The following is a 19,134-nucleotide window of genomic DNA, read 5'->3' on the forward strand; positions in this document are numbered from 1 at the left end:
CCTACATTTGCGTCCGAACGACATAATGTTAGATTAGACCTATGTATAGATGGGTTTCAACCCCATGGAGCTTCAGGAAAAACAATATTCATCTTGGCCTATTATGATAACACCTTATAATTTGCCATGGTTCTTCATCTTGGCCATGGGACGCGACACGAAAAATCAAAGTTGTTACAGGTATGACTTTCCCTGTGGAGGGATATAGTCAAGAAGTAAGTTATAAAGAAAAAACGACCCTTAATACTCATGATGAATCAATTTTTGGGCCATACCAAGAAGATCAGATGTGGGCTACTGGTGGGTCTCAAATTAATGAAGCAACCGAAACAGAAAATGGGTCTCAACCCATAACTCCTCAACCAGACCTTCACACAAGCCCAAATTTGAGCCCTATGAGTACTCCACAGCCGCACCCATCTACTCCAATTACTCCAACCATGTCAATTAACTCATCAAGCACTGTTTCAAGCTCAACTGGTGGTGGTGCTCCAAAACGGTACAAATTGCTAACTGACTTGTATGAAGCAATTGATCAATTGTTACTGATTAAAGATAGTGAAGAACCATTCGATTTTTCTGAAACAAGAAAACATACATAATGGGTCAAGGCTATGGAATCAGAACTAGAGTCGATCGAAAAGAACAAGACCTGGAGCTTGGTGAAACTACCAAAAGATAAAAAAAAAACCAATCGGGCTGAAGTGGGTTTTCAAGGTTAAAAGGGACCCAGACAGGTAGATATTGAAGTACAAAGCTAGAATAGTGGCCAAAGGATACGTTCAGAAACACGTGATCGATTATGACGAGGTCTTTGCACCGGTGGCTAGGCTCGAAACGGTTCGTGTTATTCTAGCTCTTGCAGGTTCAAATGGATGGCTCGTACACCATCTCGATGTAAAGTCAGCTTTTCTAAATGGAAACTTGGAAGAGGAGGTGTATGTAAAACAACCTGATGGGTTTGTAAAAAGGGGTGAAGAAGACAAAGTGTAAAAACTCTCGAAGGTTGTTTATGGGTTAAAACAAGCACCCCGGGCATGGAATGCTTGCTTAGACAAATATTCTGATAGTGGGTGTGTATGTTGATGACCTCCTGGTAACATGAAACTACCATGAGGATGTGAAATGTTTCAAAAAGGATATGAATGCAAAGTTTGAGATGAGTGATCTTAGACTCTTGACTTATTATCTGGGATCGAGGTAAACCAAAATTATGAAGGTATCACACTGAAGCAAGAAGCATATGCAAAGAATATTCTAGCCAACACTCGGATGTTGGATTGTAACCCCACATACCCGTTATGAGTCGTTTTATTGAAAATCCAACCACGAAACATCTGTGAAAGGTATACTCAGATATGTGAACGCCACTTTAAATTATGGTTTGGTTTACAATAGAGGAAAGAGCAAGGTCACAATCTCCGGGTACTCCGATAGTGACTTGGCAATGGATGTGAATGATAAAAGAAGTACCAGTGGGATGACGTTCTATTTAAATGGTAATCTGGTTACATGGGCTTCTAAGAAGCAACAGTGTGTAGCATTGTCCTCATGTGAGGCTGAGTTCATGGCAGCCACGATAGCAACTTGTCAAGGGATATGGTTGCATCGTCTACTTACAGAGATAACAAGAGAGAGGGTGGTACCATCTACTCTGTTTGTTGATAACAAGTCAGCTTTAGATCTCATGTGGAATCCTGTATTTCATGGTCGCAGAAAGCACATTGATACAAGATTCCACTTCATGAGAGAGTGTATGGAGAATGGTGAGATAAAGGTAACTCATGTATACAGCAAGGATCAAAAGACAGACATACTCACAAAAGCAATGGCAAAAATGAAGCATAATGAAATGCAAATCGTTATTGGAGTCAAATAGATATCAAATTCTAGATTAAGGGAAAAATGTGAAGTGTAATATTTTTTTATGTGTTCCAATGTTTTAAAAACCGGTTTTTTAGTTGAACCGGTATGGTCACCGATTCCCGGTTCAACCGGTTGGTTCGACAGCTTGGTTAACCGGTTTCTATAATTTTAATATTTTTTCCTATTTTCCTATACATACATACATATATAAATCATGAATTTGACATTTATAAGTTCAAACATTAAAAATACATATAAAAATAAGTTGTGGATCAATCCAAATACATTAAAATAACCCATAACCATAAGTTTTAGTGTTTTACATCAATCCATATACGTCAAAAAGAAAATAAAGTATAATATCGAAACAAAATATAGTTTTAGATGAATACAAACACATCAAAAAACTTTATAAAATTTACCATATGTTTTTATTTAGAGAAACTAAATAAAGTTGAAAAAAAATCACCAAATTTTATTATGCAAATGATTGTTTTCCATTTATTTTTATTCGGTTTAACCGGTTCAACCGGTTTATTTTGACCGGTTCAACCCAGTTCAGAAACCAACGTAAAATCGGTGATAGTTAAACCGTTCTCTCCCCGGTTCCCGGTCCAACTGGATCGACCGGCCGGTTCAAACCGGTTTTCAAAAAGGATTTATGTGTTCCAGCTGCACATTTTTTTGTGTTCCTTTTACTTAGGTGTTGTTTGTTTTTTCGAAGAGAAAATGTCTGAAGTCTACGGACCACCTCTGCAATCCTCTGTAGCAGAAGAGGTGGAACAAACGGCTGCAGCATTTAATAAAAAGTATGTTTGTTTTTTAACGTTTGCAGACTGCTGCAGTAAGTTAAACTAAGGCGTGAAGAGGTTTGAAGCAGTTGGTTTAGTGTTGCGCCACGCAGCACACGCGCAACATTTTTTAAGTTAGAAGTCTTTTGAAAAACAAACAGCTACGAAGGACCAAGTGCTGCGTGGCACAGCAATAAGTGGTCTGAAGTGGTTTTTTTTAAAAAACAAACAGCACCTTAGTCTACTAGAGTTGAATAAGTCATGTATAGGCAAGTGGTACCTAGTCTTATGCAAACAGGTAGATTCAATTCCTACTTTCTTTTTTTGTTTAGTTTAAAAGAGACAAATGAGTGTAGTGATTCCTTTTTCCTGTTTTCATGAATAAAGAAGTGCAGAAATTTGCCCAGTAAAGTTTTTATTTGTGTTCCCTCGCTGTGATTAGTCATTGTGTAAACCCTTTATCTTTCGTGAAAAAGCTAACATGTACTTCATATTTGACCGAAGAATTTGTTATATCAAGTTGATATAATCCTTTGTAATTGTATAGTAAGTCGCATTAACGGAACTGTTGTTTAAATAACAGAGTTCTTATATGTTCTACATACATAGAGCGCAGTAACAATTCTAGGATCTTCAAGTCATTGTTTTTTATTGAAGATTTCGCGTTTCGTTTTCTCGAACTTATTTCATTCCACATCAATATCTTGGTAGAACACCTTCCTGAAATCTTCCATATGCCTCATTTGTAGACATAATGCAATTACCAAGGACCCATCTCCATCTTTGCCATGAAGAATCAAAGAATCTCCATCCGAATCATGTGTTCCTGGACCCATATGAATCTCCTTCCCCCATCCAAAATCGGCACCATAAATTGGCAATGTTAACCAACTTATCACCCCAAGATTTGGATTGCCGTAAAAATGCTCTTCCCCATTAGATGTTGGTTGCAACTCTCGGAACAGTGATAAGTCTTGCTGGCTCTTTAGAAAGTCCAACACCGAGTGCACGTACTCATCGTCAACCTTTTCAATCACTTCCCTTATTTTACAGGAAACGTATCCTAAAGGTTTTGAAACAATCTCACCTGAGCAGCCAGTGGCAATTGCATTGACAATTCCGTTTCCAAAGTACTTTCTTGGCAATGGTGGCTTCATTTTACTTCTAACATCAATGCAAATAGCCAATGCAGTTGGCTGCTCTGGTTTATGATTACGCGCTTTGCATGCACTTCTCCATATGTGTGCAGTTAAAGTCTCATACCGTGTAAAACCACGGCTTGTCTCACTCTTACCTTTGTTAGCTTTGCTTCGCAATTTTTCCACTTGAGTTGCTGTTAATTTCAACATTGTGACCGCAGTCTCCTTCTCAGATTCCCTTTCGTTGCCAGATTGATCTATAAGGATCGGTGGAGGATCGAACTCTGCATGTTCAAATTTCGAGCTTGCTCTTGGAGGTTCCCCAGCTCGCAGAAGTTTTCTGTCGAGATAAGGTGGTGACTCCAATAACTCACCTCTCGAAATCCTAGCCCATTCGGACACAAAATGAAGTGCACTTTGCCCATCAGCAACAACATGCGAAATGTTTACACCAAGACTAAACCCACCGCAATTGAACCTTGTAACTTGCAAAACTAACAACGGGATTTCTTCAAGAGGTGCACTTTGGTAATCTATTGAAGGAATAAGTTGGTGGTATGTCGGAGATGGTAAAAGACTATCCAGATCAATAAGTTTCTTGTCAGAGTACGCTTCTGTGAACTGCGCACCGGCTGCATTACAATTAAGTTCCAAACGGCCTCCGGCAATAGTAGATAGCCGGCCGGCCAGTGGGTAGAAATGAACTAGGGTACAACTCAGTGATGTTTTTAGGGTTTGTATAACAGTGACCCAATCCTCAGGGGATTGCGCGTAGAAGTAAATGGTCGGGACATGGGTGGTGACACCAGTTTGGTCAAGTTCTGATAAGACCAACTTACCGGACCATGTTGGCTCAGCTGGTGTAACCATGCAAGAAGTCTTGTTGGAAACCTTCATTTTGGAAAAAGAGAAAACTACGGATGATTCACCAAAGAAGAGTTGAAAGTTTGCGGCATTTATGGGCCAAATGAAGCCATTATAATGGTATGACCCTAAACTCATGCTTAAATAACTTCGGATAAGGGGCAGATGGAGAATGCATGATTGGGAAATACTATTATGTTTATTGCTTGTTAACCGGAAAATGACATGTTGATGATACTCTCGATTAGGGGTATGCGCAGTGCATTTTGGTGCGGTTTAGAGTCAAAACCTTCAAACCGCACCGCAAGTGTGGTTTGAGATTTTTGGAAACCGCAACCCGCACCACGAAGGATCTAAACCATTTAATGCGGTGTGGTACGGCCGGATTTAATGTGGTTTGATTAATAACTAAAAAATAATTTTACATGCATTAGGCTAAGTCTTATGTAGTCTACTTATTTTTCTTAAGATCTTAAATATAAATTATTTCTATTAGTAAAAATAGCTACAAACGTTGTTTAAAACATCAATGGATCAAACAATTAATTAATAATTTTATAGAAACTAACATCAGCCATCAATAGTAAAAAACTAAACAAAATAACAGTTTGAACATAACCAGAAGTTGTCTAAAACAGAAGTCATCAAAAAAAAAAAAAAAAAAAAAAAAAAAAAAAAGAAAAAAAAGAAAAAAGCCAATAGTAATCGATCAAATAAGCCCATTTGGATTTTTGCCGAATTCGAAGGAAAATGAGCATGGCTTATGGTCTAAGTTCCGATGTAATTATCTAAGATATTAAGCCAAGCCAATATCTATATGTTTTAATTTCCAAACATATTTATGTTTTGAGTAAATTACACGAATCGTACTTCATGCAAGTACCAAAATACACGTTTAGTCTATATTTTTAAAAATTAATTCTGCTCATCCTTCGTTTGTTTAAAACTTATATGTTACGTCCCTAACAAACATAAATGACCATACTTTTTCTATTTCTTTTCTATTATTTTTCATTTATTTATCATTATTAGTTATTAATTGATTTGTGTATTATAAAAAATATTTAGTTATTGCTTTTAATTAAAAAAATGGGCCTAAACCTAAACCAGTCCCCTGCCCTTCTTCTTCTTCTTCAATCTGTCTCATCTCCCGTGTCCATCATCACCACCCACACCGGCCACCTGCATCACCGCCCATCACCGTCGAGTCTATTACTTCGGCGACTCCAAGACATCTCCGGCCACTCCACCACACGTTTGAGATTGTTTTCTGGGTTTTGTGAACTTCATCTTCCCCTCGAAATCCAAAAATCTGGAATCAAAATCGAGCAGATATGAGAGAGGAATGGTGGTGACAAGGGCCATTGGCGGTAGAGTAGATCGGGGCGAGTACGGTTCATCGTCTTCTACAACGACGATTTTAGAGGTGATGATGACAAAATCAGTTTAAATCTTATTGTTTTTCAATTTTGTATGTCTACTGTTCATCGTTTTCAACCTTGAATCTGGAATCTAACAAAATCAGTATTGTTCATCGTCTTCTATATTGACGATTTCGGTGGGGTGAACAACTCAAATCAGACAACTCATTGTCCACATTCTTTAGATTCCGCCTCCCACCTTCATTTTTCGTATAAAAAAAATAAGATAATCGGGTTCGGTTGTTGTTGGGTTTAAGGAGAAACGAAGATAATAGACGCTGGATTTACCGAAATATTTACAATTTTTTAGATATGTTTGATGTAATTTCCTGGGTTTACAGAAAGATTTACGATTTTAGAGATTGTTTTGATAATGCATTTTTCTGGATTTTGTGAATGGAGGAAGAGAATACATGGTCAGTAGCGGCGGTCAAGAGGGCTTTCCAGTGGTGGTTATGCACATTTACGGCGGTGATTTAGATGTCTGATGGTGCTGGTGGTTAAGTGTTCAACTTTTAATTTGGTTTAAAGTTAGGTGCTGGTGGTTAAGTGTTCAACTTTTAATTTGGTTTAAAGTTAGGTGGACACATACTTTCAATTAAAATATTTTTAATAATTAAAAATAATAAAAATTATTATAATTAAATAAAAAATGGCATTATAGTCTATGTATTGCAAAGGATTAAGCGTGTAACTCAAACTAACAAAGGACTGAACGTGCAACTCTTATGTTTTCTACAACTCTTTGGACGGTTGGAAGGATCTATTTTATATATATATATATATATATATATATATATATATATATATTTACTATCAAATCTTACTATTTCTATAAATAGATTCAATATAATAATAATATTTTTTTAAAACGTCCAAGTATTAAAGCTTAAAGTACAATCAAACATCAATAAAATAATATTAAAATATCAAGTTAAGCCATGGAGATCATATATACGTTTGAACTTTGAATCCTCCTAAAAATCTGGCAAATTTGACCCAATATTCACTATAGTTCACCCAATTAAATCGGTTTCACATGGAGTTATTTTGACCTGACTCCTTATTTTTAGTAGACTAAATCAATCTTTATCTCATGTGTAGTTTCAACCAATGTTTTAAAACCCGGGTTTTTAGTTGACCCGGTGTGTTGACCGGTTCAACCGCCGGGTCAACCCGGTTTATAGTCTTTTTTTATTTTTATATATTTGTACTTTCCTGCATAATGCATAAACATATAAAACCAATAATTTGATGTCCACAAAGTTTAAACATTGAAAAACATTGAAGAAACCGCAAACGGCTTGTTGTTTTGGCGTTCGTTACTTGTATCCAACTATCCAAGCCCTATTAAAACGGGTCAATCCGGTTTTAACCGGTTCGACATAAGCGGTCGAACCGCGGTATAGTGGAAACCCGCCGGTTCGATCCGATCCGTATTTTTACAAAAAACCGTTCTCAATTAACCCGCCTTCTACCCCGGGTCACGGTCCAACCGGTTGAACCGGCCGAGTCGACCCGGGTTTTAAAACATTGGTTTCAACAAATGTTATAGAAACCTAAATGTGCACCGTAAACCGCCGGGCCTTTTTCTTCTTCATGAAGCCACCTCTCTAATCATGATTTGTTTTTCTTTTTATAGGTTTTAAGTCATGGATCTCGATCTACACCACCATCATCACACCACCTAAGTCTCTCTCTCTCTCTTTCTCTCTCACTCACTCACTCAACTGTGTTTATTTTTACAAGTCGTTTTTTTATAGATTTTTTTATTTTTTATGCAAGCATTGATTTGAGTAGAAATGTGCATAGAGGAATGAAAAGAAAAGTGGGTACCAAACTTGAAGAAAAGAAAATTGTGAAGCAAACCTGAAGGTATCTTCCTGCTTTTGAATTCTCAATTATTTTGCATTTTTGTGGACAACTAAACAACTATATTCTCTTTTAACATATTTGACCATATGTGATTTATCGTGGTTTTCCTCCTGATGAGTTTCTTTTTTGATATGATTTTTTTGGCAGATCCGACCTTCACAAAAAGTTTACTGAAATTCAATAAATTACATGCTTCAAAAATATGTACCCATTGATTGTTATGGGTTTGGCTTTTGGTTGAATTGAATTATTGTTCAAAAATATCTTACCCAACTGCCTTGTTTTTCAAAAGTATTTTATTCCTTAATTGCTCATGGCAGGGTCATCGTTGTTAGCAAGAGAGACTTTTTGAAGAATGAAGGGTTATTGACCAGCTTCCCTGAAGGTAGATATATATAGGCTCTTTTGATGATGGTTATTGATGGCAAACAGAGGCATCCACTCCTTTATCTTTCAAGATCACCCAACAGGAATTTGGTAGCAGCTATATATACTCCTCCATACAACATGAAGGTCAAGTCAATTCGAGCCTATATATTTCTAGCAAGCTATATCTTATTGTTTTTTATATGGGCTGAATGTTTGACTTCATTTTGGACGTAAAAACCTGATAATCGATGTCAATTTTTGAATCCGAAAAAGCAATATATTAAAATTTTATAAACTATCAAATCTATCGCATTTTGAGAAATGCGAGGGCATAATCACATTGGATTTACCTGGTCTCGCAAGCACATAGGAAATTCAAATTCTTATAATATCACAATCTATGTGTAAATCGATACCATAATGTTTTCTTTGGAAAATACAAAAAAGTTAAATGGTTGACAAATAAATGAACTTTCTGATGAATTTTTTTATGAACTAAAGTATAGTTTTATCACTGACGGCCATTTCCTAATACCAAATCATACTTTTCTCATTGGTAGTCTATTAGTGCAAAAGCATTTAATTTCAAGAATACTTGTTTTCTGTCTAATTGTGTTGTTTTTGTTTATTGTTGAGCAGGGAGCCACTGTAAGTATGGAAGGGATAAAAGCATGTAGTTATGGTTTTTTGTTATTTATATGCTTCTTCATTGTGCCTAGCTAGGGGATTATTTTTGGAATTTTGAAGGGATAAAATCAAATAATATTTGTTTGCCCAAATTCTTTTTTATTTTATATAATTATGCATAAAAACCAGTTATGTATATGCTTAGATATCAGTTTTCTTTTTTGTATTGTATACACTTACATTTAATAATGTCGTTCACCAACCATTTATGGGTGTCAGTACACATATGGGGGGTTTTAACATTCTAAGTATCATGCCTATTAATAGATTAAACTTACTGTTCATTTTTTGAGTAGATTAATTTTGTTGGTCTTAATTTCCCTAATTTGTTTGATGACTTTTAGAAAATTCTCTTTGTGAAAGTTGCGGATCTTGCAAAACTGAGAAATGAGCCGGAAGAAATCTCCGTACACCATCAAATAATGAAGACCCACCAGGGCATGTTGCGGACGAACAAAAGGATATATAAAAGTGGGTGTGAATAATTGCCTTGCCCTAAGTTTTTAATATAACGTCTGACATTAAATCTTTGAACGGAATGCATTTGTACTGCCATAAGCTTATGGATGACATAATTTATTTCTTTGTGCCTAGACAGTTGTGAAATATATTTTGGTCTTTGAGTGCTATGCTTTTTGTTTTGTAGTATCCATCATCCATCGCCCTCCCGGCTTTAATATTTTCCTCTCTTAGTCTTCCATATCATACATAGAGGTGGCAAGCATATTTTGTTATTTTCGTGTCAGAATGAAACTTAAATGGTTGAGATAGTTTGATCCTAACCTGACCGGCTGACCCATTTAATTACTGTGTCGTGTCATGTTTATTTTCATGTCGTGTTGGATCGATGGCTTTAGTGGAAAAACAAAAGTGAAACATGGGAAGGAGTAGTAGTTTCGAAGATGGAGGATAAATTCACAATACATTTAGAGGAGGGCAGTGGTTAAGTGAGATTGTGGAGTATATGATATTAATGAAAATGTGAAAAAATGAAAGGCTGTAAATCAACCAACTTTCTAGAAGAATCAATCTCCCACCAATGAAAATTAAATGCTAATTGTGATCACTATAACTTGAAGAAAACAGAAAGGGTGAAACCTTACTACGAGAATTGGGATAAAATTCCAGTCATTGCTATACCCTTTGGTTAACATTCAGTTGTAGCATTGTACTTCAAAAGTACAATATTATAACTCTATTTTCTATAATATTTAGAAATACCGGAGGTCAAAACATCATAGTAAATTTTTTTAGTTTTTCTTTGAAATAACCATCTTTGACCTCAAAAGCCAAATTTGGATAACTAAAATGTTCTAGACGTATGATGTTAAAAGACTAAGTCAAAGAGTATGTCTTTCCATTTACCAGTGGTGCACTCAAACAGAGTGTTGCACCAAATGCTAGAGTTACAGGCATTACCACAACAAATGATTTTTACTATTTTCCAAAATAGAAAATGTAATTGTTACCAAACATACAAGATAAATAATAAATAAGAAATATGAAAAAGATGTTTATCGATTCTTACTTAGTTAACAATCTTTGTTCATTGTTGCTACTAATTTTATATATTCTTTTCTTTATATGGGGAATTGAAGTTAAAAAACAAAGCGAATGATATACCGAGTGTAATGCTAATCTATTTACATATACATATACTTATGTTAAATTGTTATGGTTGATGATATCACCGATTACCAAACATGTAAATATTGTTAATGCAAAACCAATTTACTCTTCTTATACTTAAATTCAATCAGGAATGTTAATTTATTTAAACTTTTGACAATAAAATATTTTAAAAAATCTAGAAATCAGAAACCTCCAAGTGATTTAAAGACCGGTTTCAAAATTTTAAGAATAACCAATTTCGGTTCAAAAATTAGTGTGTTCTAAAAACCAGTTAAAATACAAAAATAATATACAAAGATCAAGACTACCTTTATCATTCGGAAGCCTTGTTCGCCCATTTTTTTTCTTTTCTATTTATAAAGTTTTATGGATAACCAATCAATTTTGATCAACAATATAGCTTAACGACTAACAAATTACGATTTTTCAAATTATGAATAGTGTTTATCTTTTGTCCTTTAACTATTGCAATTATGTCATTAGTTGCGTTTCTTAGTCCTTTTGGGTTGAATCCAAAATTGAAAGAACATGAAAGAAGGATCTTCATTGTTTTTTATTTAGCAAACACAAAAAGATCTTTGTTAGTTATTTTGTTCATCATATACTAACAATTGTTTCGATGTGAATAATTGGTTAGACATATGTTTGCATATGCATTCCCTTTATTTTAAGGGAGAATTTCGTATACGCCCTTCCTAAACAGCAAAATATCGTATTTGTCTGGACTAAACTCTAAATATCGTATTTGCCCTTTCTAATGTTTTTTAATATCATATATACCCAAATCTATTTTTTGGTATTTTTTATTGATTTATAATTGTTTTTCATAATATTAAATCATTATAAATAAAATACATTATGAATGGACAATAATACCCTTCCTCCTAATCTCCAATACAACACACGATTCACAGCTTTATGGATCGATTCTGCCAAAAATCGTTTTCCCCCATACCTTCTTAAGTCACGATCCTTCCCTTCCCTAAGGCTTCCGATCTTTGCATCCAATCGCTACATCCAATCGATCGCTGATTCCAGTTGGTGCTTCCCCTGTTATCACATATACACACAGGCAGGTTGCAACTTCCTTCCGTATCTAGCTTCCTTTTGATCGTAGCACAATTCCTTCTTCCCCCTGTTGTCGCACACTCACATCATCGAATCAGGTACTAGCGACTTCAACATATACCTATTTTCCATCTCTTTAATTTCGTTTTTAGGGTTTTAGTTTCAATTGTTCAAATTCTTTTTACAATCCGCTTTGTTATGTTGTATTTGATAGCTTAGTTATGTTGGATTTCAGGTACAATCGGTTTTAGTGAACTAAGAACTTTTAATTTCGCCTATGATCTTCTAGTTAGTCTCTTCTGTTTTGACATCAATTAGTTTTCTTCATGATATAATGGAATCATTGACAAATTAGACAAATTATATGGAAAAGGAATTATGAAACTGATACAGGGATTTCAGCAATTCCAGATTCTAGATGTGTAGGTGACATATTCATCAGCTGTAATCCCAAATTGAATGTTCAATTGACAAAAAAAATCATAAAATCCTGATTACTGCAACTGCAATAAGTCTAGGAATTCTTGAACAAATCAAACAACAACAACATAATCAAAGTTGAGGAACGGGAATGGATTCGGTTTTTAATTACCTATGCGTGTGTGTATGCGATAAAGGGTCTGGATCCGCCGACTGGAAGCACGATTGATTGGATGTGAATGCAACGATCGACAGTGTTTGGAACACTCGATCGTGACACTGATTGGAGGTATCGACAGGCTTGATCGTGAATTGTGGGGAAAAGGAAAACGCTATGATCGCTAATGTGTGAATCGTGAATTGGAAATTAGAAGGAAGGGTATTGTTGTCCATTCATAATGTATTTTAATTATGATGATTTAATATTATGAAAAACAATTATAAATCAATAAAAAAATACCAAAAAATAGATTTGGGTATATATGATATTAAAAAACATTAAGAAGGGCAAATACGATATTTAGAATTTAGGTCGGGTAAATACGATATTTAGCTGATTAGGATGGCCGTATATGAAATTCTCCCTTATTTTAATATCACTTATGTCAAGAGATGAAATAATCCCCAAAGGAAAACTATTCGATGTTTACTAAAAAGGAAACTAACCACCGAAACAAAACTATTCATAAATATACACTAATTCATGTAGCCTTAAGTACAAAGATATTATGAAGGTATTATAAATGATATTTGTAGATTCTTTCAATAAAAATATTTTTTACCGAAAAAACTATACAAACTCCCTCCCCACCCTTATGGCCGTCTGCCACATTGCGCGGGTAGACGGCTAGTATGCTAATTTTAAGGGATATCAAATGATTTAGTTTAAATTTTACCATAATTAATTATAACTAAGTTACTATTATAATCCTACATTATTTATTAATAATTTAATTATTTTTAAAATCTTATTGGTCCTTACATCCACACAAAATATATTCGGGTAGACGGCTAGTATATATATATATATATATATATATATATATATATATATATATATATATATATATATTGTGTGGATGTAAGGACCAATAAGATTTTAAAAATAATTAAATTATTAATAAATAATGTAGGGTTATAATAGTAACTTAGTTATAATTAATTATGGTAAAATTTAAACTAAATCATTTGATATCCCTTAAAATTAGCATACAGTTTACAACTATAGATGAACCCAACGTATCCTCCTCTTCGCCCCACCTAGCTAACCCTACGGCGACAACAAACGCCTCTGCATCATCCCTCACCAACATCTCTTCATTGCTGAAAATTCTCATTAGTGAAATTTGTTGACCCAGATCTTCACCTTCGTTTGCACTTGCTAAAAACATACACACGCGACCGACATTGATCAAGATTGAAGGAGGTGATTGTGAACGACCACATGTAAATGCCACCACCCTTGGGTAACGTTGCCCTCAAGATTAAACGGGGTATGTTCCTAGGATCCAATTCATGTGTTTTGAACCTTTTTTTATGCATCAAAATCGTATATTTCTACATTTGCGACTTTTGGTATCTTTCAAGTGGGGGCAGCAAAAAAATTATAGAATAAATTTTGATGCTTAATTGTGTTTCACTTAAGATTTTTTTGAACAGTTCTTATTCTTATGAATCAAAAGCGTTTCCATGGAAATGTTGGTTAGTTTTGTCAAATTATGTGTTTTCGTTTTGGATTATATTCATGGGATTTCACTTAAGATTTGTTAAGATTTGTTTGAATTAAGTTACGTGAGGTGGATTCCTGTTAAAACAAACAATTTTGATTTGAGATTTTTGGCAAATTAAAGTTTTTCAATTATTTATTTTACTGGTCCAGCCAAATTTATCAACACATACTAAAGAAATTCTTCCAAGGTAACATTTGCTAACAAGATTGAAAAGAAGGGTGTTGGCATCCTTAGAATGTCCCACGTCCCTTCATCTTTGCTTACATAATATAGGGTTAACTAAACTTTGATTTGATTTTTTTTATTTCTTATTTTTTATTATCCATATATAAATCTATTCAATTTTACTATTTACATAATTAGCACGAGTAAAACATATAGTCTGTTTTCTTTTATTTGATTATAGTTGATTGTTTGTTTAATCCTCATACAATTGGTTGATTTTTTTTTCAGACCTACAAATCACGTGTATTATGTCAGAACTGTATATACATTCTGCATGCATTCTGGAAAATGACTCAAAAAGAATATACTGTATAATTGAAAGTGATTCTTAGCAACAACATTGTTTTAGAATGTATTAGTGTCTTTGTTAGATTTTGAAGTTTTTAATTTTTAATTCTTAGTTTTAGTATTTAATAATAAATATCATTCTTAACCATTATTAGTTGTATTGTTTCCATATGATTGTAATTTTTAATAATTATTATTCGTATTCTTAACCATTATTAGTGGTATTATTATTTTTATACAAATTGTTATTCTTGATAATATATGTTGTAGCGTTACATTCTGCCAACAAAGAGTTTTGTTTAAAAAGAAAAAAACAAAATTCATATTTATAAGCATATTCAGTTAGAATGTACACCATACTCTGAAATATATTCTTTCAGAATGTCTGAATTAAGAGAATAATTATCCCCTAAAATAAAAAAAATTAAAATAAGGATAATCAATTATCCCTTAAAATCCGAAATTTCCGTTTTTAAATAAATTCAATTCACTAAAATACACTTATAATGATATTTGTAGGATTATATGATACATGTTATTCCATTGTAATATCATAGACCCTCTATCATAACCCATTCATTTTTTTCATCTACTGGTCCATAATTGTCCTTACAACCACACAATATATGTCATCCACATTATAACCTAGCTCTCTCTCTATCTCTATCTCTCTCTCTCTCTCTCTCTCTATATATATATATATATATATATATATATATATATATATATATATATATATATATATATCAATTAATCATTTTTTTTAATTTAATCTATTAATTCAGGTAACTGATTAATACTCTCCAAAATTACCTCTCTCTCTCTCTAATTATAACAACGATTAGACACAAAGAAATTGATCAAACACACTGTGTTCTATGTTCATTGCAACGGCATCAAACGCCTTCATCACCTTCGTGATGACTACCACCATTACAGCCGATTATAACCATTCCAGCTATCGATAATGAATTTGGTCAAAGCACATAGATATTTCGATTCATCTCTGTAACCATCTCCGATATGTTCTTCTCCAGAACCGATGAAGACGACACTTTACAAGGCGAGTGATGTGATTTTTTATCTGCTTCTTTTCAGAATTTTATATTATTGTCCAATCAATTTTTTTAATTGAATGGGGTGTGATTTTAATCTGATTCTTCAAATTCTTCAATCCTGTTCGTCTGACATGTTTGATTTGTAAACCAGGTTTTGATTCTTAAACCTCGATCCCTGTTATATTACTTGTATTTGAAGAAAATTGAAACTTTTACAATATTGTGGTAACTTTTACACATTATCCTATTAATAGCTAATTGTCGGTTCATTCTCATTCATGATGATTGCAATTAATTATAGTTCATTGTGTATTCATTAATGTGTTCGAAATAATGAATTTGGTAAAAAAAAATGAAGGCTTTAAAGTTTAACTAGACAAATTCCCGCGCGTTGCGCGACGCTGGTTAAAAATATATTGTTAAAATATTGAAAAATTTATGTTTAAAATGGTTATTTATTGACATTAACTTTGACATAATATTTTTATACTAATATATATATATATATATATATATATATATATATATATATATATATATATATATAATCTCAACTATTTTGAACAATATTATTCATTGACATCAACCCACCTTCATCTTTAATAGAACTAAATATAATTATCTATTTAGTATTATTTTTAACAAATGTTATGATTGATTAATTTAAAATTTTACTTATGCAACTATTTTTTAATTAAAATAATTATGTTCATTTAAAGTACAAATTATTTGTAGCTAACCGTTATGTAATTTATAATTTGATGTTATTATCATTTAAAAATATTGTTCATTAATTTTAAACCATTTATTATTATTAATAATTAATAAGTTAAAGAAGACTTTTAAGAAACACTTAATATTATCATTCAAATATGAAACATATACTAAATAATAAAGTGATAAGATTGACAATTTGCATTTCAAAAGAGACTTGCATGGATAATATGACATATCCATGATTTTATTATTTATAATTAATGTTCATTAATTTTAAAACCACTTATTACTATTAATAAGTGAAAAAAAACTTTTAAAAAGCATTTATTATTATAATTAAAATGTTAAACATATACTAAAATATAAAGTGATAAGATAGTTAATTTGCATTTTAAAAAAGACTTACATGGATAATATGGATAATATGACATATCCATGATTTTGAATTAATTATTGCTTTGAAGCAACACAAACATACAAACATATATATAATATTTAATCAAATATTATATATATCACCTTCCATAACATATGATCGATAATATGAATCTAATCTAATTTACATGAAAATTTCAACCACAACATACAATGATTGTCTTAAAAGAATACTTAAACCAAGAATATATATATATATATATATATATATATATATATATATATATATATATATATATAGAGAGAGAGAGAGAGAGAGAGATAGTTAGGTTCATATGTGGCTGGACATCTATTGTGTGGTTTTGGGAACCAATAGGATTTTAATAAAACATTTAATTATTAGTTAATATAATAAAGGTATATTAGTAATATTACATATGGATTAAATGACATTCCAAATTAGATGCCTATAATCTTGGATAAATAATTGTATCACCATTTATATCGTCACACGTTTTCTATCATCTCCAAAACCCTATGCCGCCATTATGTTCATCAAATCATTACGATTACAAAATAAAACCTCAATATGTACCCATCGTTCAATGACTTCCCTCAACGCAAAATCAACAACCATCGATCGATTAACATTCCAAGACTCGATTCTTTCGACATCAAACAAGATTTGGGTCAACTCTCCCATTGAAGAAACACAAGTAATTTTTTATTCCAACTCTTGTAACAAACAGTGAAGGATAGTAGCCATGATCGATATTCTAACTCAGTTATTGCATGCATTTCGTTAATGTGTGTGTACGATGTCAATGTTATGAGTTCATGAAATACTTATATAAACACAATTTGGTATATGTAAATATTTGAAACAAATAATCATATAGATTCTTCAATATGCGACTTGGCCTTCTAAGTTTCTAAAGCTACTCTGATATAATTACCGATATATAAGTCAAGTTACATAATTAATATAATTATTAAAACAGTTATGATAATTTAGAAAATTTTACGATTGAAGTAGTACACATGAAATTAATATATAAATGCTTTTAATGGTATGGTTAATTTTTAGACTTTGTTATCATCATACCTTAAAAGTTAATATATAAAAGATTTTAATGGATATGAGTTTAAGAATCGAATTCTAGATTTGTTTTTGACGAATTTGGGAATTTCTCATAACTTTTCGTTAGGGGTGAGCAAAAACCGAAGCGCAAACCAAAAAAACCGAAAAAACCGCATAAACCGAAACCGAAAAACCGAAACCGAAATGAAAACCGATGGTGTGGTTTTTAGTTTTGCAAAAACCGAAACTACTCGGTGCGGTGCGGTTTCTAGTCTCGCAAAAACCTCAAAAAACCGAACCGCACCGTATATATATATATATATATATATATATATATATATATATATATATATATATATATTAAGTGTTGATATTTGTACGAACCAAGAACTTATGACAATTAAAACAATTAAAATTTCTATAAATATAAATATCTATCTTATCTATCGGATGATGATTGTATATTTTTAAGCATACAGTCAGTGGTATTTACAATAACAAATAATGTTTATGACATTTTTTAACATTTAAATGTGAAGAGTACTAGTGATGATAGTATCATTTTTATGAATACATTTATTAAATTTATTGCATGTACATGTGAAACAAATATTATATTAAATTCGTATTATGTTCAAGCGTTAGAAACATTTGGATGAGTGGTTATGTAATTTGATTTCAAACCAAGAGGTGGTGGTATCGGTTCATCTCCAAAAAATGATTAGCACTCCTCATCCGAGTCAAAGTAACTCGCCGAGTTACTTGAGTTTTAGTAAAAAGGCAAAATGAAAACAAAAAAAAAAACTAACAAAAAACTGCAAAAAAAACCGAACCGCAATAAAAACCGCAAAAACCGAACCGTATAAAAACCGAACGGTGCGATTTCTAAATTTCAAAAAACCGAAGTTGCGGTTTTCGGTTCGGTTTTGGCCAAAAACCGCACCGAACCGCACCATGCTCACCCCAACTTTTTGTCTCCTTACACACCATAGCAAAGTGGTGTTGTCGAGAGGAGGAATCGTTCATTATGTGAAGCGGCTAGGATGATGCTTAGATATACGAATTTGTCTCAATATTTTTGGGCAGAAGCAGTTTCGACAGCTTGCTTTATGCAAAATTGTTTATTCATTCATCGTCGTATCAACATCACACCTTATGAAATCATTAACAAAAGGAAACCTAATGTGGAATTTTTCCATGTTTTTGGTTGCGTATGTTTCATAATGAATCTCAAAGATAATCTTTCCAAATTTCAAACAAAGGTTGATGATGTAATTTTCTTGGGATATTCACACAACTCTATCGCATATAGGTTGTTGAACAAGAGAACACGAAAAGTTGAAGAAACATTCAATCTCATATTTGACGATTAATATGTCAAGAGAGTTGAACAAGAATTTCAAACAAACCTATACTTTCTGAAACAAACGAAGAATCTGAGCAAATGCTTACCGGGTGATTTGTCAATCAGTAATGAAGAAAATGAAGTTCATTCATCGTCAACCTCAAGAGTCAATATCGAAATAAC

General features: G+C 32.7%; 1 protein-coding gene and 1 long non-coding RNA gene across 3 annotated transcripts; one reads left to right on the top strand and one right to left on the bottom strand.

Moving 5' to 3' along the window:
- Positions 1–3,183: 3,183 nt before the first annotated feature.
- Positions 3,184–4,755, bottom strand: LOC145132704 (spermidine hydroxycinnamoyl transferase-like). Its single transcript, XM_079067594.1, has one exon. The coding sequence runs from the start codon at positions 4,691–4,693 to the stop codon at positions 3,344–3,346; it is 1,350 nt and encodes a 449-aa protein (XP_078923720.1). The 5' UTR covers positions 4,694–4,755; the 3' UTR covers positions 3,184–3,343.
- A 981-nt stretch (positions 4,756–5,736) lies between these two features.
- On the top strand, positions 5,737–9,176 carry LOC145133597 (uncharacterized). Of its 2 annotated transcripts, XR_013718641.1 has the most exons (5): positions 5,737–6,086; positions 7,724–7,956; positions 8,104–8,180; positions 8,277–8,469; positions 8,965–9,176. It is a non-coding gene; the product is annotated as an uncharacterized LOC145133597 (long non-coding RNA). The 2 variants fall into 2 exon arrangements; XR_013718640.1 differs by lacking the exon at positions 8,104–8,180.
- The last annotated feature ends 9,958 nt before the right edge of the window (positions 9,177–19,134 follow it).

This window comes from Lactuca virosa, chromosome 8 (assembly GCF_052849685.1).
Source record: "Lactuca virosa cultivar CGN04683 chromosome 8, Lactuca_virosa_CGN04683_v6, whole genome shotgun sequence".
Lineage (NCBI taxonomy): Eukaryota > Viridiplantae > Streptophyta > Magnoliopsida > Asterales > Asteraceae > Lactuca > Lactuca virosa.

Bases quoted from the DNA above. Each gene is read 5' to 3' on its own strand.
- LOC145132704 (XM_079067594.1), bottom strand. From the start codon at position 4,693: ATGAAGGTTTCCAACAAGACTTCTTGCATGGTTACACCAGCTGAGCCA.